The 18,461-nt window shown below is 38.6% G+C and overlaps 1 protein-coding gene across 1 annotated transcript in view; it reads left to right on the top strand.

The window, feature by feature from the left end:
* The window catches only part of LOC309550053 (von Willebrand factor A domain-containing protein 5A-like), a 220,099-nt gene that overhangs the window by 86,478 nt on the left and 115,160 nt on the right, over positions 1–18,461 (top strand). The window contains exons 8-10 of the mRNA XM_082250520.1: positions 2,555–2,699; positions 15,761–15,840; positions 16,253–16,367. Coding sequence (XP_082106646.1) covers positions 2,555–2,699; positions 15,761–15,840; positions 16,253–16,367 — 340 coding nt within the window. The remainder of the gene's footprint in view (positions 1–2,554; positions 2,700–15,760; positions 15,841–16,252; positions 16,368–18,461) is intronic.

Here is an 18,461-nt window from a genome sequence, read left to right as displayed (position 1 = left end):
AGTGGCCACTCGTGGAATTTCACTTATCCACTTTTTTTATTTTATTTTATTTTTTTCACTCACGCTGATACAGATCAAGTGGCACATTCATTTGGAAATCACTCACATATCTTCGGTTGTGGGTCTTTTGTCACAACATCGGTTTATATATATATATATACATTTTCTTCGCATGTATTGTTTGATTTGAATATATCTTTGTTATCCATTTATTATTATTTTTAGATATTGCACCATTTGTGGGTTATTGTCTACCAGTATACTTCCCCTTACACTTCACAAGGGGCATTTTTTATTTCAGAGGTAGCGCCACCACCAATCTTCACACTTCTTTTATAACACTTGCACCTTACACCCAAGGTCTGATTGGGGCAGCTTACACCTCTATCTAATATATTTCTCTCCCAAACATCTAGTCCGTAGCGCTGGTCATATTTCTTTATTACTATCTTGTGCTGATTGTAGCCTACTTAGAAGCAGTCCCATTTGCCCAGTTGCACTCTGGATCCCTACATACAATATCCTGACATTGTGGACAGACACATCTGTATGTTACCAAAGACCGGGTTGTCCCTGGCCTAGTGGCTCTGTAATACTGCTCTTGAATAGGAGAAGTCCTTCCTTCTAGTTTCATGGAAGATCCTCACAATGGATACCAGCCTATTAGGCAGGGAAGGGGTTCTGACACTTTGTTGATGCAGGGGACGTAGACCCCCATATAAACATACTGGAAGCTTGGGTGACCTGTCTGTCCTTGCAGTGCTGGAAACTCCAACTGGAGGGCCATAGTATCAGGATTCAGTTGGTCAAAGCCACAAGAGTGGCAAACATCAATCATCAGGGAGCAACCAAACGTCTTGCAGGGACAAGAAAGATTAAAATGATTGTGTCCTGGGCAGGACTCCACAATCCAGACTTTTACGCTATGTACATTACAGACATTGAGATTTGGTAGGCAGACTACCTAGGCCAGCAGCATCTGGACCCAAAGTCTTCCTGGACCTGAGTCACAGGTAGAAAATGGCAGAAGTGGACATCTTGACCTCTAGGTTCAACAAATTGGACAGGCTTGTCTTTAGGTACAAGGATCTTCTGGTGGAAGCAGTGGATTCTCTTGTGGCTCTGTGTAATCAGTACAATCTCTCATCTATGCCTTTCTCCACCTAAAACTCTTTCCTCATCTGCTCCACAGGTGGACATTACAGTGATCCTCATAGCTCTGGACTAACCTAGGTGGATGTGGTACTCTGGCCCGATCACACTCCTGGCCGATGCTCTGTGGGCTCTCCCAGGTCATTGGGATCTTCTGTCTCAAGGACCCATTTACTACTCTCCCTCATGGCTAGGGGCATTAATGTTAAAACCCAGGTTCTGAAAGACATAGGCATTTCAGTGATCCCCATGAGACTTAAAACTAGAAAGTCTGCTTCCTGCAAGGTCTATAATCACCCATGGAAAGATTACTTCGCTAGGCAAGAAACTCTTCTCGGGCGTATCCTGGTGTTTCTACAAATGTCCCAGATTAGCATGTAGCCCTGAGTACCATCAAGGGACACATCTTTGTGCTTGCAATCTTGTTCCAAAGATCGATAGCTTCCTATTCAAAAAAATCACCTTTTGAACTAAAAGAACCCTTTCTGCTACCACACAAGAAACAGCTAATTGTGAGGACCAGATCTTTCAGGATGTTGTGCATTTGTGCCTTCAATTTATCAGAAAGAGATCTCATTCCATTGCCTGGATGTTGTTTGAGCTTTACCTGTCTACCTCCCAGCCACTGCTTCCATTAGGAAGACTGACTTTCTCTTTGTCATTCCCGATGGTCCCCATAAAGGGGAACCTGCCTCCTACACAACCATTTCCAGGTGGCTTAGACAGATCTTCATTCAACCTTATATTCCTAAGGATCAGCTTCCACCATTATGTCAGGGCACACTCCCAGACCAGACACTACCAGATCAGTAAGTGGCTTTTCTGCAACAGAACACTTTTTCCTAAATTTGTAAGACTGCCACCTGGTCTTCGGTTCATGCGTTTTTCAGGTGGACATTCAGGCCTCGTCTGATGGCAGCTTCAGCCATAATGTCCTTTAAGCTGCTCTTTGAGCTACAGGCACTCTCTAGTTTTGTAGTTTTAATGTAGGTCTACTAGTGTTTTGTTGCTGTTCTCCACCCCTCAGTTGGGCTGCTTTTGGACTTCTCAACAGTTTCTAAATTCCTGTGTCTCTCAATGAATGAGAGAAAATGGGATTTTTGTACTTACCCTAAAATCCAGTTCTTGGAATTTATTGAGGGACACAGGTCCCACCACACTGTGTCTATAGTCACACTGTCAGTACTGCTTTTCAACAACATCAAGGGAGTAGGTTATACTTGGCTGGCCTACATTTGTTTGGTTTACCCATGTCCAATTTCTCCTGTAGTCAGCAGTATAACCCAACAGCACCTAAATTCCTGTATCCCTTAATAAACTCCAAGAAATGTATTTTATAGTAAGTAGAGAAAAAAAAATTGTATACCTTTATAATATGACCTTGTTAAATAATGTCCTGCAGGAAGAGTGTGGAGTACACACAGCAATACATGGAGGAGGCAGTGAAGAAAGTGAATGAAATGGATGCCAGCTTTGGAGGAACAGAAATTCTCCAACCCCTGAAGAACATCTACCAAACAGCAGGGAGAGCTGAGCACCCCCGACAGGTCAGAGAGGCTATATAGCATTTGGTAGACTAGCTGCTATTGAGTGTTAAGTGTGAAAAAGGAGCATTTCAAGTACTTGGGTTATGGGGTTACAGAGCTTATTAACAACTTATGTATGACTTTGAAGTTCTCATATAGCTGTGACAAGTTGGGGATTTTGTAGCTCATTGGTAGTGCCAAACAGTGAGTTTACTCCATGTCAGAAGTACATTTTAAGGCTTTTTCTGCCGACTTTTATTTAAAAGTAACGCAAAAGTTCACATGGATAACTTCCTACACAGGGGGCTCTCACGATTAATACAATAAGGAAAAACAACACTCAGCCTCGATGCTCTCTATGCAGCTCTACTGCTCCACTTAGTAGTTTTGATCTTTTTTGACCATTAAACACATCCAGTTCTTGTGCACGCCCTCTGTACCTCAGCTCTGTGTTTTTACTGCAGCATCCCAGCTGCTCCGTCTGCCCCAGACTGTCTTTCTCTCTCAGGCTGGTGCCTCAATCTGTCTTGCGTTTAGACAATATAGTGCAACGTGCTAAAATGGAAGGTGATGGCGCTGCTTATTTAATAAAGTGCAAATAAATATAAGATGCTAAAGTATAAATATGATTGAGGAATAAGTTAATAGATAAAAGCTGCGGAGGTGAAAAACCAAGTAAAAAGATCAAACGTATAGTGTTATAAGGGATATAAATTAATCTAAAAATAAATTTAAATATATAAAAATATTCCAAAGGTATATGAGAGAAACAACCACCAGAGGGCGTAATAAATGGCAAAGTGTGACAATAAATATGCTTGTGTATATGCCAAAATAAAATAAACAATGTGAATATATGACAATGCTAAATAAATAAATAAAATATATACAAGGTGTATATTCCACAAGTGATAATATAAATAATAGTGAATAGGTAAGTAAATAAATAGGTGATAAATGTGCGGGAAACTATTAAGCACGGGATGGGTGTGCAAAACAACAGCTGATATACAGTGCAACAAAAGTGATATCAATAAATATATCAAGGTGAGTCAAAGATAAATGTGCCAAAAATAATTTTTTATATATAAATATGCAGGTGAATGTAAAAGTGCGGGAAGTCTATTTGTGCAACGTGCAAAAAAATCCAAAAAATTAGTCCATAAAATAATGGTGATAGCAAAAAATATATAGGTGTACTGGATATCTTACGGTGACCCCCAAGGTGGGTGACTGGTGAGTGGCTAAGTGGCCCCTGGTAAAAAGACCTACTCACCAGATGTACCCACCCCACACAGGGGTATAGAGCGGGTACTGAAGAGGTATCTTATGAGCCTGGATCTGTGTAGTAGTTCCCTTCCTAGGGTAGATGTGTTATGGAGTCCGGAGTGTCCTGAGTGGGGTCCGGTGGTGAATTGTGGTATCCAAAATCTCGTGGGTAAATCAAGTGTGGCCACTCAAGGGTATATGGATGGAGGAAAAAAAGGAGCTCGATAGTGTATTATCGTTAAGCTAGAAAGTTTATTGTAAATTACAGCAGCAAAATGGGTACTCACATATACAATGTGGGAAAACAGCGAGGTATCAGCGTCCCGGAACGCAATGCGTTCCAACCAGAGACCGGAACCGGAAGTGACGTGACGGCGCTGTACGCGTTTCGTCATGTGACGTCTTCTGCAGCGTCCTATCACTTCCAGCGTAGGCCCTTTTGTACATGGTGGTTGCTAGGCAACAAAGTAGGCGGAAATCAACAAAGGAAGAATGATGCCGTGGGTCGTAGTATAGGGAACAGGGCGTAAGATAATCTTAGCCAAATAGAAATCAGATGGTAAGTATAAATAGCAAAAACCCAGGCTAACCATTGTTGAATACTATTAAATGAATATAAAATATAACAATATAAGAAATGTAATGTTCCGTGCCTAATAATTGAACCACCGTGTATACATACAGGGAAGGATATCTCGTACATGTTATTACAATATATACAACAATACTTTATTAACAAATAAGATTAAGAATATGTTAAAATAAAAAAGTATTAGATTAAAATATATTACGCCATCTGGTGGATAGAGTAAATAAATGAAGTACATTTGGTTTAAGAACGTAGACATTGCGCCATCTAGTGGATAAATTGTTAATTGTATAAACTATTCATTTGATATAAAAAGTATATATACGATGTAAAGGTTATTAATGTTGTTACCATGAGTTTGTTAGTATGTGATTACTATCAGTATGTACCAATTTATGGAAAACATGATAGATAAAATATATAATTAAGGAGGACATCTGATTTGATATATGCTATATTGTAAAAACCATTATGGATAAAATTAGCATCAATATAAATTATTGTGTAGAAACCTTATTGAATAAGATTTTATGATTAAAAAATATTATGAATAAAAAATATATAATAATATTTTATAGGAGGATAGTACATCTAATGTGTGGAAAAATATATGTCTATTGATTATTAGAAGGATGTATCAAAATATATATAGAAAGATGTATATAAAAATAAAAAATATATATATATATAAAAATTAAGAAATGGAAGGTGAGATGACAATAGTGTGTATCGAACATTAGAATCCAGTATAATATATTAAGTTTAATACATATGAATATGAATACATACAGTGTAAGAATGTAATAAATGTGAATATAAAAATTAATAAATGGGAAGTGATATAGTAAAAAATAGTAAACAATAAAAATATGTGATTATAAAATATATTGTGATGATAGGATGGATAATATATTCATATATAAAAATTGATAGGAAAAGGATTAAAAATTAGAAATAAAACAGTTGAGGTCTATATCTAGGTTTAATCCCCTAGGCTGGAGTGTATTAAGCCGATATATCCAGCTGGTTTCATTTTTGGAAATTTTAATTCTTTTATTTTCACCTCTCCAGTGTCCTGTAATAGAGTCAATTCCAACAAATGTAAGTCCCCTGGGATCCTTGTTGTGTGCCTCTGCAAAGTGCCTAGAGAGGCTATGTTTCGGGAATCCATTTCTTATGTTCTTGATGTGTTCTCTAATACGCACGAAAAGAGGTCTGGTGGTCCTACCGACATACTGAAGTCGGCATGGACACTCTACCAGGTAGGTCACATGGGTGGTCTGACATGTAATTAGTTTGTTAATCTTGAATTCCTCTCCACTCCATCTGGATTTAAAATATAACGTCTTTCTGGGTTGTTTATTCGTTGATTTGCAAGGTAAACATCTATTGCATCGAATAAACCCTTTTAAATCAGGAAACAGTTTCACTGGTTTGGGGGGATCAATAGCATTATGTACCAATTGATTGCGTAGATTAGGGGCTCTCCTATAGATAAACCTCGGTTGTCTAGGGAGTAATTTGGACAAGGTCTTGTCGGATTTTAGGATAGGCCAATATTTTTTCATAATCTTCTCTGTTTGTCTGAAATTTTGATGGAATCCCGTAATAAAAGCTAGCTCATTAGATTTTTTGTTGGGGACATTTTTCTTTTGTAGGAGTTCTTCCCTATTGATATTTAATGTTTTATCTCTTGTCATAATTAACTTTTGTCTGTCATAACCCTTTTCCTCAAATCTTGTTATTAGAACATCCGTTTGTGATATATAATCTTCCACATTGTCACAATTTCTCCTGATCCTGACAAATTGGCTCTTTGGGATTCCTTCTTTCCATACAGGATGGTGACAGCTGTTAGTAGGTATGTATCCATTCCTATCTGTAGGTTTAAAATAGGTCCTACTTTTCAGTATATTATTGTCTTTAAAAATATTAAGATCCAAATAATTTATTTGATTAAAACTCCAGTCTCCTGTGAACTTAATGCCATATGGATTCTCATTCATTTTTAAAAAGAAATTATTCAAAGATTCTTCAGTCCCTTCCCATAAAATGATAATATCGTCTATATATCTTCGGTAGAATGTTAATTCTGGTATATCCTGAGTGTAAATCATCTTTTCCTCTAACATGTCCATAAATAGGTTCGCTACGCTAGGTGCGTAGCGGGCTCCCATTGCAACTCCCTTTGTTTGTAGGAAATATTCATTTTTATGCCAAAAGAAGTTGCTACTCATGGTGAGTTTTAAACCATCCAGGATATATTTTATTTGTGTTTGTTTTAACTTGCTACGTTCGTGTAAGGCAATATCTACCGCTTTTAATCCATCACTTTGTTTGATGCTGGTATAAAGGGAATTAGCATCTATTGTAGCCAAGATACATCCTTCTGGTAATTGTACTTCTTTGAGTGCTTTAATCAACTCTGAACTATCTTTAAGGTAAGATTTCCCCATCTTTACAGCTGGTTGTAGGTATCCATCCAGATATTCGCCCAATCTAGAAAACAAGGAGTCCACCCCACTCACAATGGGTCTCCCCGGGGGTTTGACAGGGTCCTTATGTATTTTAGGCAAATAGTACAATACTGGGATCTTACTTGAATCAGGTATCAGGTATTGTGCTTCCTTTTTATCCAATATTCCTATTTCTTTGCCTTTGTTGATGAATTCTTTAAGTTTCTTCCTATATATCTTGGTTGGATTCCTTTTCAGTTTTTCATAGGTGCCTTCCACTCTTAATAGATTGTTCATTTCTTCTTCGTAGTCATTTTTGTTCAGAATTACTAATCCCCCTCCTTTATCTGCGGGTCGAATAATAATTCCTTTTCTGTCTTCTAGTTGTTTGATTGCAGATTTAACCTGATTGTACTTTTTATGTGGTTTTTTAATCTTCCTCAGGTCCTCCTCCACCATTTTCTTGAATGCGCTAATACATTCACCTCCAGGTACTTTTGGATTAAAAATTGAGTTATTTCTGAGACCTGAGTGTACAAAATTGGGGTCAGGAATAGTGGGTGTGTGTCCTTTTAGTTTAAAAAATTTCTTAATATTCAGTTTTCTTAAAAATTTATGAAGATCAATAAAAATTTCAAAGGGGTCCGCATCTTTGGTGGGGGCGAATTTAAGGCCAAGATCTAAAAGCTGAAGTTCGTCATCGTTAAAAACTATATCCGTGAGGTTAAAAATACCTTGCCCTAAAATTCTCGCCTTCGTTTTCTTCCTCCCACCTCTCTTACCCCTCTTACGTCTTCTTCTTCCCAATAATGGTTTTGTTGATTGGGTCTCATGTATCCTCCTGGGGGTGGTGGTCCCCTCCATTGATTCTGGTAGTCTCCTCCTCTGTATGTATTGGGTCTTCTGTCTTCGTGATAATTGTGGTTCCATCTCGTCTGTTGGTCTTGTGGTCCTCTCCATCTCGTTCCTCCTTGTGGCCTGTACCATCCTTGTTGTCTGTAAGAGGGTGGTGGTCTTCTTTGGTGGCCTCCACGGAAAAAATCCCTTTGCATATTGTAGTTCGGTCTATCCCTATAATCTCTGCCTGGAGTATATGTATCCATCCTGGCTAACGGAGAAAATCTGTTATGCATAGGTAAATTAAAATTTCTGTGATTGGGTGTATCATTCCTATTAAAATCTCTGGGTGGTGTACGTGGTCTTTCTTGTACTCTGGGTTGATTCCTGGGTGGTATGAGTCTATTTTCTTGGGTAGTAGGTATGGTGTCTTCTATGTCTCTATTGGGTCTAAAGGTGAAAACTTGTGGGGTCCTAGGAGCTGGAGTAGGAATCAACCCAGGAATCAACCCAGAGTACAAGAAAGACCACGTACACCACCCAGAGATTTTAATAGGAATGATACACCCAATCACAGAAATTTTAATTTACCTATGCATAACAGATTTTCTCCGTTAGCCAGGATGGATACATATACTCCAGGCAGAGATTATAGGGATAGACCGAACTACAATATGCAAAGGGATTTTTTCCGTGGAGGCCACCAAAGAAGACCACCACCCTCTTACAGACAACAAGGATGGTACAGGCCACAAGGAGGAACGAGATGGAGAGGACCACAAGACCAACAGACGAGATGGAACCACAATTATCACGAAGACAGAAGACCCAATACATACAGAGGAGGAGACTACCAGAATCAATGGAGGGGACCACCACCCCCAGGAGGATACATGAGACCCAATCAACAAAACCATTATTGGGAAGAAGAAGACGTAAGAGGGGTAAGAGAGGTGGGAGGAAGAAAACGAAGGCGAGAATTTTAGGGCAAGGTATTTTTAACCTCACGGATATAGTTTTTAACGATGACGAACTTCAGCTTTTAGATCTTGGCCTTAAATTCGCCCCCACCAAAGATGCGGACCCCTTTGAAATTTTTATTGATCTTCATAAATTTTTAAGAAAACTGAATATTAAGAAATTTTTTAAACTAAAAGGACACACACCCACTATTCCTGACCCCAATTTTGTACACTCAGGTCTCAGAAATAACTCAATTTTTAATCCAAAAGTACCTGGAGGTGAATGTATTAGCGCATTCAAGAAAATGGTGGAGGAGGACCTGAGGAAGATTAAAAAACCACATAAAAAGTACAATCAGGTTAAATCTGCAATCAAACAACTAGAAGACAGAAAAGGAATTATTATTCGACCCGCAGATAAAGGAGGGGGATTAGTAATTCTGAACAAAAATGACTACGAAGAAGAAATGAACAATCTATTAAGAGTGGAAGGCACCTATGAAAAACTGAAAAGGAATCCAACCAAGATATATAGGAAGAAACTTAAAGAATTCATCAACAAAGGCAAAGAAATAGGAATATTGGATAAAAAGGAAGCACAATACCTGATACCTGATTCAAGTAAGATCCCAGTATTGTACTATTTGCCTAAAATACATAAGGACCCTGTCAAACCCCCGGGGAGACCCATTGTGAGTGGGGTGGACTCCTTGTTTTCTAGATTGGGCGAATATCTGGATGGATACCTACAACCAGCTGTAAAGATGGGGAAATCTTACCTTAAAGATAGTTCAGAGTTGATTAAAGCACTCAAAGAAGTACAATTACCAGAAGGATGTATCTTGGCTACAATAGATGCTAATTCCCTTTATACCAGCATCAAACAAAGTGATGGATTAAAAGCGGTAGATATTGCCTTACACGAACGTAGCAAGTTAAAACAAACACAAATAAAATATATCCTGGATGGTTTAAAACTCACCATGAGTAGCAACTTCTTTTGGCATAAAAATGAATATTTCCTACAAACAAAGGGAGTTGCAATGGGAGCCCGCTACGCACCTAGCGTAGCGAACCTATTTATGGACATGTTAGAGGAAAAGATGATTTACACTCAGGATATACCAGAATTAACATTCTACCGAAGATATATAGACGATATTATCATTTTATGGGAAGGGACTGAAGAATCTTTGAATAATTTCTTTTTAAAAATGAATGAGAATCCATATGGCATTAAGTTCACAGGAGACTGGAGTTTTAATCAAATAAATTATTTGGATCTTAATATTTTTAAAGACAATAATATACTGAAAAGTAGGACCTATTTTAAACCTACAGATAGGAATGGATACATACCTACTAACAGCTGTCACCATCCTGTATGGAAAGAAGGAATCCCAAAGAGCCAATTTGTCAGGATCAGGAGAAATTGTGACAATGTGGAAGATTATATATCACAAACGGATGTTCTAATAACAAGATTTGAGGAAAAGGGTTATGACAGACAAAAGTTAATTATGACAAGAGATAAAACATTAAATATCAATAGGGAAGAACTCCTACAAAAGAAAAATGTCCCCAACAAAAAATCTAATGAGCTAGCTTTTATTACGGGATTCCATCAAAATTTCAGACAAACAGAGAAGATTATGAAAAAATATTGGCCTATCCTAAAATCCGACAAGACCTTGTCCAAATTACTCCCTAGACAACCGAGGTTTATCTATAGGAGAGCCCCTAATCTACGCAATCAATTGGTACATAATGCTATTGATCCCCCCAAACCAGTGAAACTGTTTCCTGATTTAAAAGGGTTTATTCGATGCAATAGATGTTTACCTTGCAAATCAACGAATAAACAACCCAGAAAGACGTTATATTTTAAATCCAGATGGAGTGGAGAGGAATTCAAGATTAACAAACTAATTACATGTCAGACCACCCATGTGACCTACCTGGTAGAGTGTCCATGCCGACTTCAGTATGTCGGTAGGACCACCAGACCTCTTTTCGTGCGTATTAGAGAACACATCAAGAACATAAGAAATGGATTCCCGAAACATAGCCTCTCTAGGCACTTTGCAGAGGCACACAACAAGGATCCCAGGGGACTTACATTTGTTGGAATTGACTCTATTACAGGACACTGGAGAGGTGAAAATAAAAGAATTAAAATTTCCAAAAATGAAACCAGCTGGATATATCGGCTTAATACACTCCAGCCTAGGGGATTAAACCTAGATATAGACCTCAACTGTTTTATTTCTAATTTTTAATCCTTTTCCTATCAATTTTTATATATGAATATATTATCCATCCTATCATCACAATATATTTTATAATCACATATTTTTATTGTTTACTATTTTTTACTATATCACTTCCCATTTATTAATTTTTATATTCACATTTATTACATTCTTACACTGTATGTATTCATATTCATATGTATTAAACTTAATATATTATACTGGATTCTAATGTTCGATACACACTATTGTCATCTCACCTTCCATTTCTTAATTTTTATATATATATATATTTTTTATTTTTATATACATCTTTCTATATATATTTTGATACATCCTTCTAATAATCAATAGACATATATTTTTCCACACATTAGATGTACTATCCTCCTATAAAATATTATTATATATTTTTTATTCATAATATTTTTTAATCATAAAATCTTATTCAATAAGGTTTCTACACAATAATTTATATTGATGCTAATTTTATCCATAATGGTTTTTACAATATAGCATATATCAAATCAGATGTCCTCCTTAATTATATATTTTATCTATCATGTTTTCCATAAATTGGTACATACTGATAGTAATCACATACTAACAAACTCATGGTAACAACATTAATAACCTTTACATCGTATATATACTTTTTATATCAAATGAATAGTTTATACAATTAACAATTTATCCACTAGATGGCGCAATGTCTACGTTCTTAAACCAAATGTACTTCATTTATTTACTCTATCCACCAGATGGCGTAATATATTTTAATCTAATACTTTTTTATTTTAACATATTCTTAATCTTATTTGTTAATAAAGTATTGTTGTATATATTGTAATAACATGTACGAGATATCCTTCCCTGTATGTATACACGGTGGTTCAATTATTAGGCACGGAACATTACATTTCTTATATTGTTATATTTTATATTCATTTAATAGTATTCAACAATGGTTAGCCTGGGTTTTTGCTATTTATACTTACCATCTGATTTCTATTTGGCTAAGATTATCTTACGCCCTGTTCCCTATACTACGACCCACGGCATCATTCTTCCTTTGTTGATTTCCGCCTACTTTGTTGCCTAGCAACCACCATGTACAAAAGGGCCTACGCTGGAAGTGATAGGACGCTGCAGAAGACGTCACATGACGAAACGCGTACAGCGCCGTCACGTCACTTCCGGTTCCGGTCTCTGGTTGGAACGCATTGCGTTCCGGGACGCTGATACCTCGCTGTTTTCCCACATTGTATATGTGAGTACCCATTTTGCTGCTGTAATTTACAATAAACTTTCTAGCTTAACGATAATACACTATCGAGCTCCTTTTTTTCCTCCATCCATATACCCTTGAGTGGCCACACTTGATTTACCCACGAGATTTTGGATACCACAATTCACCACCGGACCCCACTCAGGACACTCCGGACTCCATAACACATCTACCCTAGGAAGGGAACTACTACACAGATCCAGGCTCATAAGATACCTCTTCAGTACCCGCTCTATACCCCTGTGTGGGGTGGGTACATCTGGTGAGTAGGTCTTTTTACCAGGGGCCACTTAGCCACTCACCAGTCACCCACCTTGGGGGTCACCGTAAGATATCCAGTACACCTATATATTTTTTGCTATCACCATTATTTTATGGACTAATTTTTTGGATTTTTTTGCACGTTGCACAAATAGACTTCCCGCACTTTTACATTCACCTGCATATTTATATATAAAAAATTATTTTTGGCACATTTATCTTTGACTCACCTTGATATATTTATTGATATCACTTTTGTTGCACTGTATATCAGCTGTTGTTTTGCACACCCATCCCGTGCTTAATAGTTTCCCGCACATTTATCACCTATTTATTTACTTACCTATTCACTATTATTTATATTATCACTTGTGGAATATACACCTTGTATATATTTTATTTATTTATTTAGCATTGTCATATATTCACATTGTTTATTTTATTTTGGCATATACACAAGCATATTTATTGTCACACTTTGCCATTTATTACGCCCTCTGGTGGTTGTTTCTCTCATATACCTTTGGAATATTTTTATATATTTAAATTTATTTTTAGATTAATTTATATCCCTTATAACACTATACGTTTGATCTTTTTACTTGGTTTTTCACCTCCGCAGCTTTTATCTATTAACTTATTCCTCAATCATATTTATACTTTAGCATCTTATATTTATTTGCACTTTATTAAATAAGCAGCGCCATCACCTTCCATTTTATTTATCTCTTTATAGCCTTTGGCTATAGTTTAAGGGAGGCTGCAGCTTATTTGTGCATATATTGTTACAATCCCTTGATATCCTTAGCGCGGATTTATTTATCCACATAGTGCAACGTGCACCTCTTAGAGCCGATTCACACTACTCCGACTTGGGACGCGTCTTGTGCACCCTCGCCCCAAGTCGCTTGTCATTACAAATTCAATGAAAATGAATGAGAGCCGTCTTAATATGCACTAATGAAGTCGCTCCGACTTCAGAAAAGGTTCCTGTACTACTTCAAGGCGACCTCTATCCGACTTGTGCACATAGACTTCAATGGGAGTCACCTCGAAGTTGGATCCTTATCTATTTTCAAGCGACTGTGATCAGACTTTCCAGGAAGAAGAAAAAGATTACCCAGGCATTCCCCACAGACAAAGTTGTCTATCATTTAAATCTCTCCAAAGTCTCTCCAAAGTCTCTCCAAAGTCTCTTCCAAGTCTCTTCCAAGTCTCTTCAAAAGTCTCTTCAAAGTTGCGCTAAAAAGTCACTCCTTCATGGGGCGACTTTCTGGTCATGGTAGTGTGAACCGGCTCTTACTCCCTTGCAATCACTGACCCCTTTGGGAGGGTGGGGCAGTCACCTCTACTTTTGATTCTATGGCCCCTTTCACACGGGCGCACCGTCCGACGGAGTTCGTTCTGCTCAACGGGGGATCGACTTGCCGATCCCCGCTGAGCAGGTGGATGACAGCTCCGTCTCCGCTCTGTGTGCAGAGACAGAGCTGTTAGATCCCCGCTGTCCTATATGGGGAGTTTGAATGAGAACAGACCGCCTGTCTGTTCTCATCCAATCCCATCCTCAAGACGGATGGAAAATAGGGTTTCCATGCGTCCGGATTTCACAGATCGGATCGGATAGCAGCGGGTGTCAGCGGAGATGTCTTTACTGACACCCGCTGACCCATAGGGATGCATGGAGCATCCGATCTGGTCCACCTAAAAAACTGACAGGCGGATCGGATCGCCCGTGTGAAAGGGGCCTACGATGAACGCAGCACACATCTGCATCATTAGTGTGCTTCCAAGAAAACCTGGCTCGGATCGCCATCTTAGTGGCATTGACTCGCCCTGCCACATAGTATAACTTCAGTATACATTTTATATTGTAAGGCAAAACAGTAAAATAAAGTTTAACTGCTTGCCTACCATGGGGAACATCTTAATTTTTCACATGCATGCTAAAATTAAAATCAGCTTTTTTTTTTTTTTTTCAGAAAATGACTTAGAACTCCCAAAATGTATAAATTTTCTGAAAGAAGAGACCCTGGAGAATAAAGTGGTGGCTGTTGTTTTAATTTTTTTATGTGACATGATATTTGCGCAGCCATTTATCAAATGCAAATTTTCGTGAAAAGATGCCCTTGAATGAATTTTAGTGCACACAAACACAACATAATAATATCCTGTTTTTTTGTAAAATATGAAAGATAAAGTTGCATCGGGTAAATAGATACCAAACATGTCAAAAATTAATATTGCATATGCCTCAGAAATGACGACATACTACAGTACCTAAAATTTTCAATAGGCAATGATTTAAAAAACCTTTACAGCAGTGGTGGCCAAGCTGTGGCCCTCCAGCTGTTGCAGAATTACATTTCCCATGAGGCATTTCAAGACTGATTATTAAAATCATGACTCCTGCAACAGCTGAAGGGCCGCAGGTTGCCCATCCCTGCTTTACAGGTTATCGATTTAAGGTTAAACTTGAGCTATGGCGCTAGCATTATTGCTTTCACTCTGATGTTCACAGTGATGTCTAACCTACATGAGCGTTTGCATGTGTGCATGAGCATGGGGATGATTCAATTTTTGTAATATTTTTTCATTTATTTTATTAAAATTTTTCCTTTTTTTTCATTTAACTTTATTGCTATCACAAGGGATGAACATGCCCATTGTGATAACTCTGGGCAGTGACAAGTAGTCTTCATAGCCTCTTTTTGCTTTCCAAGACAGCTGATCAAACACAAATCTGTTTTATTAGCAGCCAATACAGCTAAGGAAAGACCACTCTGAAAACCAGAATTGATTAAATCCTCATTCCCCTTCTGGCTTCATTTGTCACAGAGATCAGGGGACAGAGGACTTGGACTCTGCAGTGGAATGAGAGAGCCCAGGAATGGTGGCTGGCAATGGTGGGGGAGAGCCCCTTCTAAATGCTGTAAAAGCGATTAAGCGTTTGTAAAGCTGTCCTGATCACTTTTACAGGAAAGCCAATCGCGACTGCTGCAGCCATTTTTATACAACGTATGTACACTGGGCAGCAAGCATTTAAAGTGTGTTGAAGACCTCTGTTGCTCTATTATCTCTGTTAATACTTGCAGCATGCTGGATCCAGTGTGATCTGTTCAGGTTTTCCTTATTCTGTTGTATCTAATCCCTTCTCTGTCCTCTCTCCAGCTTTTTGTCTTCACAGACGGAGAAGTCGGAAACACAAAGCAAGTGATTAACGAAGTTCAGAAAAATGCTAAGAAACACCGGTAATTATAAATATTACATCCTTCAATTTAGGTAAAATCTGACCACTGTACCCTACCTCTCAGTATAGTAACATGGAGTCCAATCATCCTGCACCGCCTGCCTGTTAAAAATGGGCCTGAGAATTCTGCCACCTGCTGGCGAGACAGAGGACAATTCTGGCAGGCACACTCTGGCCCTGCTCAGCCTTATCGATGCACACACACACTCGCCTACTAGCCCAGCACTATAATAGGTTGCCTCACTGGCCAATAGAAATGTGCAAAAGGCAGAAAGGGACAGGAAAACATAAGGACCATCAGGAAGTGCCAAATCTTTGCTTATCAGAATGGCTTGATGCTAAAGCGCTTTAATTTGTAATTGTCCTGTACTGCCAATAACAGGGACTTATTAAACTTCTTTCCCTCTTTAAAGGTGTTTTACATTTGGGATTGGTGAAGGAGCCTCCACATCCCTTATTAAAGGCATGGCCCGGGCAGGAAGTGGATCCTTTGAGTTTATCACTGGAAAAGACCGCATGCAGCCCAAGGTAAGAGTATACTGGAGAGCTGCAAATACAGTGTATGCTTCTAGAACAAAAAGAGAATAAATCTTCCAAATGCAGAAAACGAACAACTTGAAAGCCTAACCACTTCCAGACCGCCCACTGTGTATTTATGACGCTATTTGACGTTAAATACTGAAGTTATGGCAGAAGATAGCTGCCACAACCCCGCTATTTTTTTACACGGCGGGCGGTCCGGTTTAACATAAAAGTGGTCACAGCGACAGATTCTCCATGGCAGGGGTCTTCAAACTATGGCCCTCCAGTTGTTCAGGAACTACAATTCCCATCATGCCTAGTCATGTCTGTGAATGTCAGAGTTTTACAATGCCTTGTGGGATGCGTAGTTCTGCAACAGCTGAAGGGCCATAGTTTGAGGATCCCTGCTCCATGGCATCAGTTTTATGGGCAGCAGGAGAGGTGCCCACCCCCTCCCCCCCCCCCCCCCCTCCCGCTGCTTCCTGGTCGTTTCCCCGGCTTACCGGAGCCATCGGTAGTGGGGGAAATGATCCGATCCCCTGTGCTGATGGGCAGGAAGTCGAGTGAGGGCAAGATGGCCCTCACTGGACTCTATGCCCTTGGAGGACCAGAGCGACGGCAAACATAATTTCCGCCCAATGGACTTAAAGGACCAATTTTATTTGGGAAAAAAAAAGACATTTTTTTTTTTTAAAGTGTAAATGTGAGATCTGAGGTCTTTTTGACCCCGGATCTCACATTAAAGAGGACCTGTCCTGTTTTTTTTTTTTGTTTATTATTACAAGGGATGTTTACATTCCATGTAATAGGAATAAAAGTGTAAAAAACAAAACATAAAATAAGCTCGCACGGAGAAGCGAACACATACACAAGTCACGCCCACATATGTAAATAGCGTTTAACCTCCCTGGAGGTATGATTCTTTCGAATTTTAGGTGCTGAAAGCGGTACCATTATTTTGCATGTAATTCTTAAGAATGAGCAGCCCAAACCAACTATTTACATATGATTTGTTTTTTACTGTGCGTTCTTCTTTATAATATCTCGGGTATGATAAAGTTTGAAACACAAAATCATAAATTATAATATAATGAAAAACTATAAATAAGTGAAAGTATGTATGTATACGTGTGTATGTGTATATATATATATATATACAGTGCCTTGCGAAAGTATTCGGCCCCCTTGAACTTTGCGACCTTTTGCCACATTTCAGGCTTCAAACATAAAGATATAAAACTTTAATTTTTTGTGAAGAATCAACAACAAGTGGGACACAATCATGAAGTGGAACGAAATTCATTGGATATTTCAAACTTTTTTACCAAATAAAAAACTGAAAAAATGGGTGTGCAAAATTATTCAGCCCCCTTAAGTTAATACTTTGTAGCGCCACCTTTTGCTGTAATTACAGCTGTAAGTCACTTGGGGTATGTCTCTATCAGTTTTGCACATCGAGAGACTGAAATTTTTGCCCATTCCTCCTTGCAAAACAACTCGAGCTCAGTGAGGTTGGATGGAGAGCGTTTGTGAACAGCAGTTTTCAGTTCTTTCCACAGATTCTCGATTGGATTCAGGTCTGGACTTTGACTTGGCCATTCTAACACCTGGATATGTTTATTTGTGAACCACTCCATTGTAGATTTTGCTTTATGTTTTGGATCATTGTCTTGTTGGAAGACAAACCTCCGTCCCAGTCTCAGGTCTTTTGCAGACTCCATCAGGTTTTCTTCCAGAATGGTCCTGTATTTGGCTCCATCCATCTTCCCATCAATTTTAACCATCTTCCCTGTCCCTGCTGAAGAAAAGCAGGCCCAAACCATGATGCTGCCACCACCATGTTTGACAGTGGGGATGGTGTGTTCAGGGTGATGAGCTGTGTTGCTTTTACGTCAAACAAAACGTTTTGCATTGTTGCCAAAAAGTTTGATTTTGGTTTCATCTGACCAGAGCACATTCTTCCACATGTTTGGTGTGTCTCCCAGGTGACTTGTGGCAAACTTTAAACAACACTTTTTATGGATATCTTTAAGAAATGGCTTTCTTCTTGCCACTCTTCCATAAAGGCCAGATTTGTGCAGTATACGACTGATTGTTGTC

Source organism: Pelophylax lessonae, assembly GCF_965119305.1.
Source record: "Pelophylax lessonae genome assembly, chromosome: 1".
Taxonomy (NCBI): domain Eukaryota; kingdom Metazoa; phylum Chordata; class Amphibia; order Anura; family Ranidae; genus Pelophylax; species Pelophylax lessonae.
The sequence above is the reverse complement of the archived record's forward strand: the minus strand, read 5'-3'. Positions and strand labels throughout refer to the sequence as shown.